Source organism: Cherax quadricarinatus, chromosome 84 (genome assembly GCF_038502225.1).
Source record: "Cherax quadricarinatus isolate ZL_2023a chromosome 84, ASM3850222v1, whole genome shotgun sequence".
NCBI classification, from domain to species: Eukaryota; Metazoa; Arthropoda; class Malacostraca; order Decapoda; family Parastacidae; genus Cherax; species Cherax quadricarinatus.
The window spans coordinates 7,511,463-7,527,296 of NC_091375.1; the positions used below are offsets into that span (position 1 = coordinate 7,511,463).

The window sequence follows — 15,834 nt, forward strand, 5'->3', positions numbered from 1 at the left end:
AAAGGTTTACGAAGAGAAGGAAGAGATTGGTGAAGCTCTAGATCAGTGACACTGTCCAAATGATTTTAATGTTTGTGTGTAAGTATAACATACACTGTGCTGTTAAGTTTGTTGTTTACAGGGAGAGGAGAGTGTAAATACTGTGTTTTTGTTTACAGGGAGAGGAGAGTGTAAATACTGTGCGCAGACGACGCTGTTTATGTTGGGTGGTGACATCTGTAGTGTTACTCTTCTTCCTGTGTACCTTCCTAGGTATACTAGTGACCTTCCTTACCTAGCATCAACCTGCACCACCTTCCTGTCTACCTTCCTAGGTATAATAGTGACCTTCCTTACCTAGCATCAACCTGCACCACCTTCTTACCTCCCTATGTATACTAGTGACCTTCCTTACCTAGCATCAACCTGCATTACCTTCCTAGGTATACTAGTGACCTTCCTTACCTAGCATCAACCTGCACCACCTTCCTGTCTACCTTCCTGGGTATACTAGTGACCTTCCTGGGTAAACTAGTGACCTTCCTTACCTAGCATCAACCTGCATCATCTTCCTGTTTACCTTCCTGGGTATACTAATGATCTTCCTACCTATACTAGTGACCTTCCTCACCTAGCATCAACCTGGACCACCTTCCTGCCTCACCTTCATCAACATGGTAATGTACTTCATGCAGAAGCTGCCAGCTTGTTCCTCATAACTGAGGTTAACTTGTCTGCTCGTTGGTAAATATTATCCTTGTATCATATTTTAGCCCTGGCATAGATTCAGATATTTATCTTGAATATTTTTATATTTGTTAGTTTTTATTTCTATATTTGTGAGGTATCGTCATACTGACGACAATCTTGTCCAAGAAATTTTATTATCTACTTAAGTTGTTAAGATCATTATGGCCCAACTAAATATTTTGTTCATCTATCATTGGAATGTTATGTGTAATATCAACATCCAGTAAGGAAAATACATTTACTATATATTATTTAAAATATTTTACTGCCTCTCCATCACTTGAGTTGCTTGCTTATCTGTTGTAATTATTAATATGAACACTGAGCTTCAAGCTGTGGAATATAGAGAAGTGGGGGACCTGGGTGGAAGTGCTGGGTGTGTGGCCTTTACGTCCCTCTGGATCACTTTAAAGGTACTATTGTACGAGGATGTTATGCTTGGTTAACTGAGCCTTGCTGATGGATTTGCCACTCTCAAGATGGGAATTGTGATACAGTAGTCTTCTGTTCTAAAAATTTCATGTTATGTGAATCACGTAAGTTTAACAAATTCTGCTTCAATACAGAGCTCTAGGAATTGTAAATACAGAGAGAGTACACGCCTCTCCTCACTTACCGATGTACTCGTTTACCGATGACTCGGACTTACAACTGGTTCTCTGACTAGTATGCATACCTAAATAATGTATATTAGAGCAGATTTCCTCTGTTATGTTTATTACAATATACAGTACACTACTGTATAAACATTTAAAAATATTCTAAAAATTTTATAAATGTTATAAATGGTCTTAGGAACAGAACTCTGTTGTTAAGTGAGGAGAGGCTGTACTCAGTCCCTGTGCAGAGCTGAAGAAATTTAATTTCACTCACTTGAGCAAGGTATAAAGGCCCTGGTCGGAAATGGGAGGTAGTCAGGTATGGATCGAAGTACAGGAGGATAGCTTTAATTGTGTGGATCAAGATCTTTCCAACCTTAAAACACCTCCTTCAAGGTATTATGCAGCAGTTTCATATGTGGAAAAGTAGAGCAGTCAGAGGTCCAGATCAGCCCTAACGTCATCATTACCTTCTTTCTCCTATGCGTGGGTTATTGTGTATTGTTCACTCACGGTATTGTGCCTTTTTGTTCTTTAACTTACTGATACATTTCATTCTATAGTGAGTAGTGTAAGTGGCAGAGAATAACTTGTGACTGTGGCTCTGAAGATAGTAGTGCTTCTCAGGTGAAATCAAGAGATAAAGGTCTGTTGGGTTGAAATGAATACCGACCCAGGTGAAACATTCTCCCTGGGAATGGCTGCATATGTCTCAAGTAATGACAAATGGTAATAAACGCTCAGTGGGAATGAGCACACCATTAACAAATACACAGATGAATGTTGTTCACACACACACCATGCTGTGTGTGTGAATGTTGTCCAGCCCCCATACTGTGTGTGTGTGAATGTTGTCTAGCACCATGCTGTGTGTGTGGATGTTATCCAGCACATTGCTGTGTGTGAATGTTGTCCAGCACCATGCTGTGTGTGTGAATGTTGTCCAGCACCATGCTGTGTGTGTGGATGTTATCCAGCACATTGCTGTGTGTGTAAATGTTGTCCAGCACCATGCTGTGTGTGTGAATGTTGTCCAGCACCATGCTGTGTGTGTGGATGTAATCCAGCACCATGCTGTGTGTGTGGATGTAATCCAGCACCATGCTGTGTGTGTGGATGTAATCCAGCACCATGCTGTGTGTGTGGATGTTATCCAGCACCATGCTGTGTGTGTGGATGTAATCCAGCACCATGCTGTGTGTGTGGATGTAATCCAGCACCATGCTGTGTGTGTGGATGTTATCCAGCACCATGCTGTGTGTACATGTGAGTAACAGAAGTAAGCCAAATGTAGTTTTAGGCATTTAATCCGTGCTATACTATTGTTGTAATGTATTTTACAGATCCTTTTCTTGCATTTGATAATGTAAATTAATTTAGGTACAGGTACACACAAATTTTCACATATGGTAACATATCTGTAAATTACCTAGTATAACCCAAAAAATAAGTCAAAGTGACTTTCTTCTCTATAGTACGTATATCTTTAATTTTTACGATGGCGAGTCAGAAGGCCTCAGTCTGTTCACCATACTCTCTACTGAGCGAAACATGACTGAAACCCACATCATGAGAAATGTGAATATTTCTCCTGACAAAATACCACCATTATTAACCCGTAAACGGTCCAAGCAGATCTGCGTTCACATGTGTAGTGCTACAAAAGTAGATCTACGTTTTTTTTTACATATTTTCAAATATAACAAAAAAAAGTAGATCAAAGTTTTTTTACACATTTTCAAATGTAAAAAAAACAAAAAGAAGATCTACTTTTTTTACATACTATCAAATGTTGAAAAAACGTATATATACGTTTGGACCGTTTACGGGTTAAGTTACATCCACAGCAATGTGTTGAGGCTGAAGTGCACACAAGCACCAGTGATGAGTGACCCTCTGAATGTTAGGTGGATGGAGATGTAATTTGTCTCACACACAACACTGGTCAACCTAGTCTCTTATACACTAATGTAGAATTAACTTCTGACTATTAATTTCATCCTGAATTTCAACATTAAATGCCTGGTGTTTTTTGTAAGTGCCAAGTTTAAGTGAGATTGTTCAGTTATAACTACCAGAGTTGTAGAGGTGCGCTTAACATTGTATCTTCCCACTCTTCCTTCACAACAATATGACTGGGTCTACCTCTCAACAAATTACAGTAGTTGTGGGTATGGAAGCTGAGCAGGAAGGTATGGCAGTCTCAGGGTTTACCTGTAGTATACCTGGAGGATGTTGCAGGGCTCAACACCCCCATGGCTTGGTCCATGACCCGGCCTCCCAGTGGATGAGGGCCTGAGGTGAGGAGAGGCAGTCTGAGGTCAAGGGATTCACTTACATGAAATTTACAGTAGAAATAGGTTTTGGAAAGATTTTTTCCTCACTGGATATTGAAATAAAACATAAAATTGGCATCATTATCAGTTATATTTCTTCCTCACTCACAAACATTTTACCATTTTGCTTATGTCTGTATTATGTAGTTTATTAACATATGTTTCAATATGTCCCCAAAAAGCCATATGTAAGGATCAAATGGTTTCTTTAAGAGAACTTTGGGCTGATAATTATTTTGGTTTGTTGATGCCATTACTCAACCAGTGTTTTATCTAGTGTGGCTCCTGCTGGTATTGATAGTGAAGAAGACACAGGCTGTGGAATTAATGTTTCACTATGTGGAGCTTTATCAGCTCATGAATTGAAATCTCCCATGTCTCTACTGGGACTATGTTGTGCAACTTGTCTTCTTCACTATTGTGTGTGGTAGGCCGCTTGTGTGGTGGTATTGACAGCCTTGCGGGGCCACACCTGGGGTATCCAGCCTCTGATAGCTTGCTAACTAAGGTTAGTGCCACCACCACACCTGGGGTGTCTAACCTCTGATAGCTTGCTAAGGTTAGTGCCAAACACCACACCTGGGGTGTCCTGCCTTTGATAGCTTGCTAACTAAGGTTAGTGCCAAACACCACACCTGGGGTGTCCTGCCTCTGATAGCTTGCTAACTGAGATTAGTGCCAAACACCACACCTGGGGTGTGCAGTTTTCCTCAGGTGTATTACGTTCTGCCACTATGGTCATCCTCTGCTCAAGTCCTGCCTCCCAAAACGACTAAGGTTTCATCATTTCCAGTCTTTGTGTAAAAATGTTTCTCATCATATTGGTAGCTTTTGTACTGCTAGAGTTAGCTCACTTGTGATAATGTAAACTATTACACTTTTGTTTCATTGTGATAATATGAAGTAATGTATCTTTTTTCAAATGAGGAGAAATAGAATATTTTTTTTAGTGTAGAAAAAACAAAGAATTACTATTGGGAAAGATATGATAGCAGGATTATTTAGGGAGCTCCTCTGAGTGCCAAAGTTTGCTCACATACATGTGTCTATTTGTTAATATAGTCAAGTGCAGTTCTATACTTGACTGTTAGTAATGCACAAACATAGATCTGTGATTGTTAGGCTTTTAGTTAGAGAGTGAGAGAAGTGTTGGTTGCACTTGTAAGAAGAAAATAGTTTTTACTATCATTTGTCATGGATTAGCACTAGTTGTTTTAGTGAAATTTACTTTAATCCTAAATTGAATTGTTGTTATTTTTGACAAGAGGGTTTATAATACACACATTCACATACACAACGAATAAGCAAGAGCAAGAGAAGTAATGAAATAATTTGATAATGTCAGAAACAAAGTTTAAAAATCAGAGACAAAGCAGCTACTTGCCACATCAGAAGGAAGATGAGCAAAAAGTCAAGAGTTCTAAGATTCTAGAAGAAAAAGAGCTTACTGTAGTAACACAAAGTTCTCTGAGGAGTTTAAGGCACCTTTTACTAAGATACTCACTGTAGAAACTGGAACAACTCCATGAAGGTGAAGAGACTGGGTAGATCAACGAAGACTGGAAAACATCCTCAAATCAAGAAGTGAAGTAAAGAAAAAGAAACAAACTATTTTCACTAGATAGATCATGTAGTTTTATAAGACTGTACAACATATGACAGCGACCATGGTATGTCCCGGGGTTATGCTGAGCATTTCGGCCAAGATACAGCTTTCAGACTAATAGACCATAAACATTGCACATATGTGTAGAGAAATACTAAAGAAACATTAATTCTAATGAAGATAAACAGAATTAATGTTTCTTTAATGATCCATTGGGAGGCCTGGTCATGGACTGGGCTGTGGGGATGTTGACCCACAGAACACCCTCCAGGAGCTTACATGAGTGCTGTCAAATGTCTTCCAGCCTTGTAAATTATGTACGGGTTTTTGACACAAATGGTAATTTCTTTACTTCATTCTTCGATGTAATGATGTTTGCCAGTCTTCATTGGTCTTCTTAATCTCAACGTCTTTATGAGGTTCTTTACTGGCTGAGCAAGACGGAGTACCAATAATGGGACCTGATAATTCTCTCTGGGTGCTGAAAGATGCTTTGGAAGCCTTTTCTGCAATATTACAAAAACATCTTCAATAGGTCACTGGAAATGAGGCAAGTGGCGAAGGAAATTCGGAAAACGGTGAATGTAATGCCAATATTCGAACAAGAAGATAGAAAAGAAGGCTGGACTATAAAATCTGTTTTTTTTTTTTACATGCATATTCTCCAAGGTAATGGAGATGATGATCAGTAGGAAAATGGTGGAGAACCTGGGCAATTAAGGATACATGCAAGAACCAGCTTGGGTGTAGAGAGGAAAAGTCTTGTCTTATAAACCTGCTGAGTTCTAAGACAATGATAGAGTTGCATCAGGAAAGACAATGGTATTACATGAGATACCTGAAGAGACAGTGTGAAGGTGACGATGAAGCATCAGCATTGACCCACAGTTAGTACAGAGACAACACTGACTTTCCCAACACTGATGGTCCAGAACCTCTTATAATCCATACAAATTTACGAGCAGGAACTTGAAATTCCTGCGGCGGCCAGACTAGTTTACTTGGTGGCCCACAGATGCCGGTGAGTGTAGCCGTGCTCACTTGGATTGTTTACACTGCACCTGCTGGTGGGGGATACCCCAGTTCTGTGAGTTTCTTAACTTATTTTGATTAAATTAACCCTACCTATGGCTTGTAAGGGAGATGAGAGGGAGACTGATGGTGTCAAACAAACACCAGTCTGTATCAATTCAAGAGAAAGTTGAAATGTTGAGAAAACTGGACCGTGGTGCTTCAGTGCATAAGATCTGTGAAGATTATGGTCTCAGTAAATCAACTGACCACCCCTAGTCTGGACAAATCAGTAATCCGGAAAGACTTTGGAACCAAAGGTTCTGGAAAATTGATGTTGTACCTTACCGGGATAAATAATCTTCCTTACACATGTAAATGACATATCAGAAGAGATAAAAGTCCTATATTTTGCTGCTTGCCCTTGATAAGCTAATGACAATGACAGTGGGAGAGAATATGAAAAACCTTCACAAGGAGACTGCAGGGATGGTCTTTATATCCTACAAGTGCTGAGTTAAGTATATCAAGGAAGGTGAAGAGGACAGAACTGACTGGGAAGGACAGAGACTACAAACCTTCATCAGTATGTCAGAAATACTGTTAGAACAAAGACAGGTTTCAAAGCCAGGAGCTGTGACTTGATGTTTGCAGCCACATACAGGTGAGAAGCTGAGCAGCTTCTTTATACAAGTGCTGGATCAACCTTCAAGTCTTGGTTCATCAGGTGGTTAACAAGGAAACCTGGTTCACCAGGTGGTTGACAAGGAAGGCTGGTTCACCAGGTAATCAACAAGGAAGGCTGGTTGACCAGGTAATCAACAAGGAAGCCTGGTTCACCAGGTGATCAACAAGGAAGGCTGGTTGACCAGGTAGTCAACAAGGAAACTTGGTTAACAAGGAAGCCTGGTCCCAGGCCAGGCTGTGGAGGGGGGGGGGGAGTGAAGGGGTTAGAAGAGCCTGTGAAGCCAGTCATAGGTATGGTAAAGGTTGGGGTGTAAACATAGCAACAAGCATATCTTAGGAGGAGCATATTGAGAGAATAGTGAGGGAGGAGCATGGATGCCTAGCAGCCTTGACAAGCCAGTAACCTCACCATAAAAGCATTCTTAACCCTCTACATCAGGAGTCGGGAACATTTTGGAGAGAAAGGGCCATGCAGTCTTTTGGAGGAGGGCCATGTTATTAAATGTAATATAAAAAAAAATTCTTGAACTCCAGGTTGCCATTAGTTTTTTAAACCAATTTTGGCCTAATTCTAACAATACTTAGCACAATTTATCACAAATTAAATAAACATTATTATCGAATGCAGATACCTACTGTACAGTTGTTTTACCACCAGACAACAAACTCAAATGAAAAACTCTCAAGAGGGAGGATATGAAGTAACTTTTCCAGGGACTGCCTAACCTTGAAGTGAACTATTGCATCTGTATTTGATACTAATTAGATAATTAGTGTCCAGGTGTTAAGTTGGCAGGCCGGACGAAAACCTCACACAGGCCGGGGGTTGCCGACCCCTACTCTACATGATGTATGTTAGACCTATCATAGAGTATGTAGTACTCATACCCCTATACACTGTGTGACCCCTATGGATTTAACATCCCCCCCACTCCCATGAATATAATAATAATAATAACCTACCTGCAGTCCACACCTCATTTAGAGAGAGGTTTATAAACTAAAAGAGGAGGCAGTTAGGGTAAGATATAAACAGCTATTGGAGGATAGATGGGCTAATGAGAGCATAGGCAATGGGGTCGAAGAGGTATGGGGTAGGTTTAAAAATGTAGTGTTAGAGTGTTCAGCAGAAGTTTGTGGTTACAGGAAAGTGGGTGCAGGAGGGAAGAGGAGCGATTGGTGGAATGATGATGTAAAGAGAGTAGTAAGGGAGAAAAAGTTAGCATATGAGAAGTTTTTACAAAGTAGAAGTGATGCAAGGAGGGAAGAGTATATGGAGAAAAAGAGAGAAGTTAAGAGAGTGGTGAAGCAATGTAAAAAGAGAGCAAATGAGAGAGTGGGTGAGATGTTATCAACAAATTTTGTTGAAAATAAGAAAAAGTTTTGGAGTGAGATTAACAAGTTAAGAAAGCCTAGAGAACAAATGGATTTGTCAGTTAAAAATAGGAGAGGAGAGTTATTAAATGGAGAGTTAGAGGTATTGGGAAGATGGAAGGAATATTTTGAGGAATTGTTAAATGTTGATGAAGATAGGGAAGCTGTGATTTCGTGTATAGGGCAAGGAGGAATAACATCTTGTAGGAGTGAGGAAGAGCCAGTTGTGAGTGTGGGGGAAGTTCGTGAGGCAGTAGGTAAAATGAAAGGGGGTAAGGCAGCCGGGATTGATGGGATAAAGATAGAAATGTTAAAAGCAGGTGGGGATATAGTTTTGGAGTGGTTGGTGCAATTATTTAATAAATGTATGGAAGAGGGTAAGGTACCTAGGGATTGGCAGAGAGCATGCATAGTTCCTTTGTATAAAGGCAAAGGGGATAAAAGAGAGTGCAAAAATTATAGGGGGATAAGTCTGTTGAGTGTACCTGGTAAAGTGTATGGTAGAGTTATAATTGAAAGAATTAAGAGTAAGACGGAGAATAGGATAGCAGATGAACAAGGAGGCTTTAGGAAAGGTAGGGGGTGTGTGGACCAGGTGTTTACAGTGAAACATATAAGTGAACAGTATTTAGATAAGGCTAAAGAGGTCTTTGTGGCATTTATGGATTTGGAAAAGGCGTATGACAGGGTGGATAGGGGGGCAATGTGGCAGATGTTGCAAGTGTATGGTGTAGGAGGTAGGTTACTGAAAGCAGTGAAGAGTTTTTACGAGGATAGTGAGGCTCAAGTTAGAGTATGTAGGAAAGAGGGAAATTTTTTCCCAGTAAAAGTAGGCCTTAGACAAGGATGTGTGATGTCACCGTGGTTGTTTAATATATTTATAGATGGGGTTGTAAGAGAAGTAAATGCGAGGGTCTTGGCAAGAGGCGTGGAGTTAAAAGATAAAGAATCACACACAAAGTGGGAGTTGTCACAGCTGCTCTTTGCTGATGACACTGTGCTCTTGGGAGATTCTGAAGAGAAGTTGCAGAGATTGGTGGATGAATTTGGTAGGGTGTGCAAAAGAAGAAAATTAAAGGTGAATACAGGAAAGAGTAAGGTTATGAGGATAACAAAAAGATTAGGTGATGAAAGATTGAATATCAGATTGGAGGGAGAGAGTATGGAGGAGGTGAACGTATTCAGATATTTGGGAGTGGACGTGTCAGCGGATGGGTCTATGAAAGATGAGGTGAATCATAGAATTGATGAGGGAAAAAGAGTGAGTGGTGCACTTAGGAGTCTGTGGAGACAAAGAACTTTGTCCTTGGAGGCAAAGAGGGGAATGTATGAGAGTATAGTTTTACCAACGCTCTTATATGGGTGTGAAGCGTGGGTGATGAATGTTGCAGCGAGGAGAAGGCTGGAGGCAGTGGAGATGTCATGTCTGAGGGCAATGTGTGGTGTGAATATAATGCAGAGAATTCGTAGTTTGGAAGTTAGGAGGAGGTGCGGGATTACCAAAACTGTTGTCCAGAGGGCTGAGGAAGGGTTGTTGAGGTGGTTCGGACATGTAGAGAGAATGGAGCGAAACAGAATGACTTCAAGAGTGTATCAGTCTGTAGTGGAAGGAAGGCGGGGTAGGGGTCGGCCTAGGAAGGGTTGGAGGGAGGGGGTAAAGGAGGTTTTGTGTGCAAGGGGCTTGGACTTCCAGCAGGCATGCGTGAGCGTGTTTGATAGGAGTGAATGGAGACAAATGGTTTTTAATACTTGACGTGCTGTTGGAGTGTGAGCAAAGTAACATTTATGAAGGGATTCAGGGAAACCGGCAGGCCGGACTTGAGTCCTGGAGATGGGAAGTACAGTGCCTGCACTCTGAAGGAGGGGTGTTAATGTTGCAGTTTAAAAACTGTAGTGTAAAGCACCCTTCTGGCAAGACAGTGATGGAGTGAATGATGGTGAAAGTTTTTCTTTTTCGGGCCACCCTGCCTTGGTGGGAATCGGCCGGTGTGATAATAAAAATAAAAAAATAAATAATTTGAAAAATTGGTTCCAGGAGTGGAAGTCAAGTAGTTGACAGTGTTTGTTCCAGGACTAGAAGTCAGGCAGTTTACAACACTGGTTCCAGGGCTGGAAGTCAGGCAGTTTACAACACTGGTTTCAAGGCTGAAAGTTTTGTAGTTTACAATTGTTCCAGGGCTGGAAGTCCAGTAGTTTACAACACTGGTTCCAGGGCTGGAAGTCATGTAGTTTACAACACTGGATCTAGGGCTGGAAGTCATGTAGTTTACAACACTGGTTCCAGGACCAGAAGTTAAGTAGTTTACAACATTGGTTCCAGGACTAGAAGTCAAGTAGTTTACAACACTGGTTCCAGGGCTGAAAGTCAAGTAGTTTACAACAATGGTTCCAGGGCTGGAAGTCATGTAGTTTGCAACACTGGTTCCAGGGCTATAAGTCATGTAGTTTGCAACACTGGTTCCAGGGCTTTAAGTCATGTACTTTACAAAACTGGTTCCAGGACAGGAAGTCAAGTAGGTTGCAACACTGATTCTAGGGCTGGAAATCAAGTAGTTTACAACACTGGGTCCAAGGCTGGAAGGGCTTACATATGACGATAGGATACTAAGCCTGATGACTTTAGAGAAAAGAACAAATAAAGGGGACATGATAACATAGAAGATACTCAGAAAACCTGATATAGAACACAAGGAGGCACATTGTTGAAAACAGACATTACAAACAAGTGATGTTTGAAATTAGCTCTGCAGCCTCAGAGTTCTTAGAAAGCAGAATAACTTAGATGAAGTAATTAACTTAAATTTCATAGACAGTTTTAAAGGTCAGAATCCTTGAGACTAGTCGTAAGAGGGTTAAGAAGCAGGGCCAGGAGCCAAGACACAACCCCAGCAACAGAGGAATTCACATGCAGCATATTAAGCCCATCTTGGAGTATGCAGCACCAGTATGGAACCCACCCCTGAGGAAGCATTTTAAGAAGCTGAAGAAAGTGCAGAAGTATACAACTAGACTAGTCCCAGAGTTAAGGATTATGAACTACGAAGAGGAACTGAATCTAACAACTCAGGAAGACAGAAGGACCAGAGGAAACTTGAAAACAACATACAAAATATTCAGTGGAATTGATAAGGCAGATAAGGACAGGTTGTTTGAGAGGCAGGAAATAGGTATTCAGGGGCACAACTGGAAGTTGAAGATGTAGTTGAGTTGCAGAGATGTCAAAAAGTATTTCTTCTGTCTCAGGATGAAGAACTGGTGGAGGCAAGACTACATACTTAGTTTTAAGAATAGGTATGAGAAGACCCATAAGGCTAAGAGAAAATGACTCTGGCAACCACCAAATTGAGAGGCAGGGCCAGGAGCTTAGACTCGACCACAAACTACATATAGGTAAGTACATACAAGTACACACACTGATCATTGGATAGCAAGACACTGGGAGACTTAGCTTGGCATGTTATTTCATCAAACATTAAAAATATCAGGCGAGCCTAACACATCACTGATGCCAATGCATAATTTATTGTAATAAATGATTCATTTGGAAGTACGGTGTGTGTACATGTAGAGTATATTTAGTGTTACACAAGACAGCCATGACTACACTCTGACAACACAAAGTTCTGTAACTGTCATAATTTACACTGGTTATAGTTTATATACCAAAGTAACTTACAATGTTCTCTTAAAATGTTAAACCTGATAAGTATCAGCCTTTATTTGCTGCATTTCATAGATCTTTCTCATTGTTCACTGCTCTGCTACCTCTTAACATGCTACTTGTACAATCAGCTGCAGATTATTACTTAATAGTTTGTCAAGAGTGCTACAATAGTCCATGAACATGGATGCTCTTATATAAATGTAGTTTTGAATTTCATCTATGTAGTGTACAGAGATGAGGTTGCTGGTGCATTAGATAGGTTGGTAGAGAGCAATCATCCAGGGTGATATTAAAGACCCATCTTACCTGTGGACAACACTGATACAATGTTATACAAGCTGCAAGCATTTGCTGTTTTTTCTTTCTGTCTTATAGATACATATGAAGATATGTGAATATGATATTTTTATTTTTTTTTTTTATTATCACACTGGCCGATTCCCACCAAGGCAGGGTGGCCCGAAAAAGAAAAACTTTCACCATCATTCACTCCATCACTGTCTTGCCAGAAGGGTGCTTTACACTACAGTTTTTAAACTGCAACATTAACACCCCTCCTTCAGAGTGCAGGCACTGTACTTCCCATCTCCAGGACTCAAGTCCGGCCTGCCGGTTTCCCTGAACCCCTTCATAAGTGTTACTTTGCTCACACTCCAACAGCACGTCAAGTATTAAAAACCATTTGTCTCCATTCACTCCTATCAAACACGCTCACGCATGCCTGCTGGAAGTCCAAGCCCCTCGCACACAAAACCTCCTTTACCCCCTCCCTCCAACCTTTCCTAGGCCGACCCCTACCCCGCCTTCCTTCCACTACAGACTGATACACTCTTGAAGTTATTCTGTTTCGCTCCATTCTCTCCACATGTCCGAACCACCTCAACAACCCTTCCTCAGCCCTCTGGACAACAGTTTTGGTAATCCCGCACCTCCTCCTAACTTCCAAACTACGAATTCTCTGCATTATATTCACACCACACATTGCTCTCAGACATGACATCTCCACTGCCTCCAGCCTTCTCCTTGCTGGAACATTCATCACCCATGCTTCACACCCATATAAGAGCGTTGGTAAAACTATACTCTCATACATTCCTCTCTTTGCCTCCAAGGACAAAGTTCTTTGTCTCCACAGACTCCTAAGTGCACCACTCACCCTTTTCCCCTCATCAATTCTATGATTCACCTCATCTTTCATAGACCCATCCGCTGACATGTCCACTCCCAAATATCTGAATACATTCACCTCCTCCATACTCTCTCCCTCCAATCTGATATCCAATCTTTCATCACCTAATCTTTTTGTTATCCTCATAACCTTACTCTTTCCTGTATTCACTTTCAATTTTCTTCTTTTGCACACCCTACCAAATTCATCCACCAATCTCTGCAACTTCTCTTCAGAATCTCCCAAGAGCACAGTGTCATCAGCAAAGAGCAACTGTGACAACTCCCACTTTATGTGTGATTCTTTATCTTTTAACTCCACGCCTCTTGCCAAGACCCTCGCATTTACTTCTATGATAATGGTATATAATACTGATAAATTGATGAGTAAGACACAGGTGCAACAGTTAGGTATATGCATTCCAAAACAGTAGAGAAGGCAGTAATGTGAAGATGACGTAATCAGTCGAAACACCCTTAAAGACAGTTTTGAGGTGGTTAGTTCCTCAGCCTCCAGGCTGATTAACTGACCACCTCATATGTCAGGCTGATTGAATGACATCCGAGGATAGGCGAGTCTGCAAACCTCCCATAATTACGTTAATTCTATACCTATATGTACATTCCTGAAGACCTAGGTAGTAGGTTGGTAGACAGCAACTGCCCAGGGAGGTACTACTGTCCTACCAAGTGAGTGTAAAACGAAAGTCTGTAATTATTTTATGTAATGGTAGGATTGCTGGTGTCTTTTCAATCTCATAAACATGCAAGATTTCAGGTACGTCTTGTTACCTCTACTTACACTTAGTTAACACTACACATGCATGTATGAGCATATGCAGTGGAACCTCAAATATCGAACTTTCTTTGGTCCAGAAGGCTGTTTGAGTGCCTTTACCGAATGAATTTATTCCCATGAGGAATAATGTAAATTAGGTTAGTCCATTTCAGACCCTCAAAAATACACTTATAAAAGCACTTACAAAAATACACTTACATAATTGGTTGTGTTGGGAGCAGTTCGATTTTTGAGGTTCCACTGTATATACACACACCCCTCTGGGTTTTCTTCTATTTTCTTACTAGTTCTTGTTCTTATTTCCTCTTATCTCTATAGGGAAGTGGAACACAATTCTTCCTCCGTAAGCCATGTGTGTCGTAAGAGTCGACTAAAATGCTGGGAGCAAGGGGCAAGTAACCCCTTCTGTATGCATTACTAAAGTTAAGAAGAGAAACTTTTCGTTTTCTTTTTGGGCAACCCTGCCTCGGTGGGAAACGGCCGATTTGTTGAAAGAACATGTGCATTCCAGTTTTGTTAAATAGTTTTATTTCTATAATAATTTCTTTTCAGTTAAGGAGGCTTTGTCTGAGACTAGGCTGTAGATAAATGATACCCAGAACCATTAAATGATAATAGACACTTACGTGTTAATATCTTTGAGTGATTGTGAATGATATGTTAAAATTAAAACAGTATAATATAATAAGGTCCTCCTCCACTGTCTTAGCAGAACAGTGCAATTCTAGGTCTCGCTGTGCCAATGTTCGTAGAAGTGCGAGACTGACGATTATGTGCCAAAGAAGAATAACTTTATTTTAGTTATGTTAGAGCAAGCTTTTATTATTATAAAAAAGTTTTGTTCCATGTAGAGCTACATAAAGCTAAACTTATCACAGTAAAAGCTTGCTCTCTGTTTGTCTTTTCTTTAACACCTGCCAGGTCTTTTTTTTTTAAAGGAATATTTATATAAATTTTGAAAATATTGTTATGGTATAATTTCAGTTTAAATTGTGGGGCTCATAACCTCTGAGAAGACTCATACATAGCCTCTGAGAAGGCTCATACGTAGCCTCAGAGAAAACTCATGCTTAGCCTCTGAGAAGACTCATTCATAGCCACTGAGAAGTAGATAAAAAGACTTAGAGGAAAAACATTCAGACTTCTTCCCTAAGCCATTTGAATATTCCACTTGCCCTACCACCCCAACTTTTCTAACAGCACAAATACGTTTATTTTATTTTGTAATGTGGTAAACAAAGATTAATGGATACAGTGATGGAACAAAGACATTGTACTGTACAATACACAAGGTTTTCAGTTGTCAGAAATTTCTGCATAGTGGCCTGTATGTTTTTTCAGGTAGATGTGAATGATAAGTCCATTCTTTCCCTGGGAATGATGATGTGTATTCATAATACTCTGTACAGTGGACCCTTGGTTTTCGTGTTTAATCCGTTCCAGAGCCATTGGCCAAACAATGTAAACAATGTAAATGGAATTAATCTGTTCCAGACACCCAGAAGTAGCAACAAAAATTTTTTTTTTACTTTAAATATACATGCACAAAAGAATGAACATTAAACATGACACTTGCCTTTATTGAAGGCTGTTGTTACTGGAAGGAAGGGAGAGGGAAGATAGGTATTGCTTAGAGGGGAAATCCCCCTCCACAAGGACTCTAGGTACCAAGTCCTACCTGGGGTCACTTCCCTCCTTTGTTTTTTCTGATTGTTGATGGCGACTTCCCGTACATCCTGCCGAGTTCAGCAATGCGTATGCCACTTATTATATTTTCTTAGGATTTCTTTTTTCTCTTCTACAGTTTTCTTCGCTTTCTTTATCAAAGCACTGGCATCAAGAGCTTTCTTTGGGACCATAGT

The 15,834-nt window shown here is 40.4% G+C and overlaps 1 protein-coding gene across 1 annotated transcript in view; it reads left to right on the forward strand.

Annotated features, from left to right (window-relative positions):
- Nucleotides 1–8,101, forward strand: part of LOC128704445 (regulator of G-protein signaling 9-binding protein) — a 73,819-nt gene extending 65,718 nt beyond the window's left edge. The window contains exon 7 of the mRNA XM_070102983.1: nucleotides 159–8,101. Coding sequence (XP_069959084.1) covers nucleotides 159–278 — 120 coding nt within the window. The 3' untranslated portion in view covers nucleotides 279–8,101. The remainder of the gene's footprint in view (nucleotides 1–158) is intronic.
- Nucleotides 8,102–15,834: the final 7,733 nt, after the last annotated feature.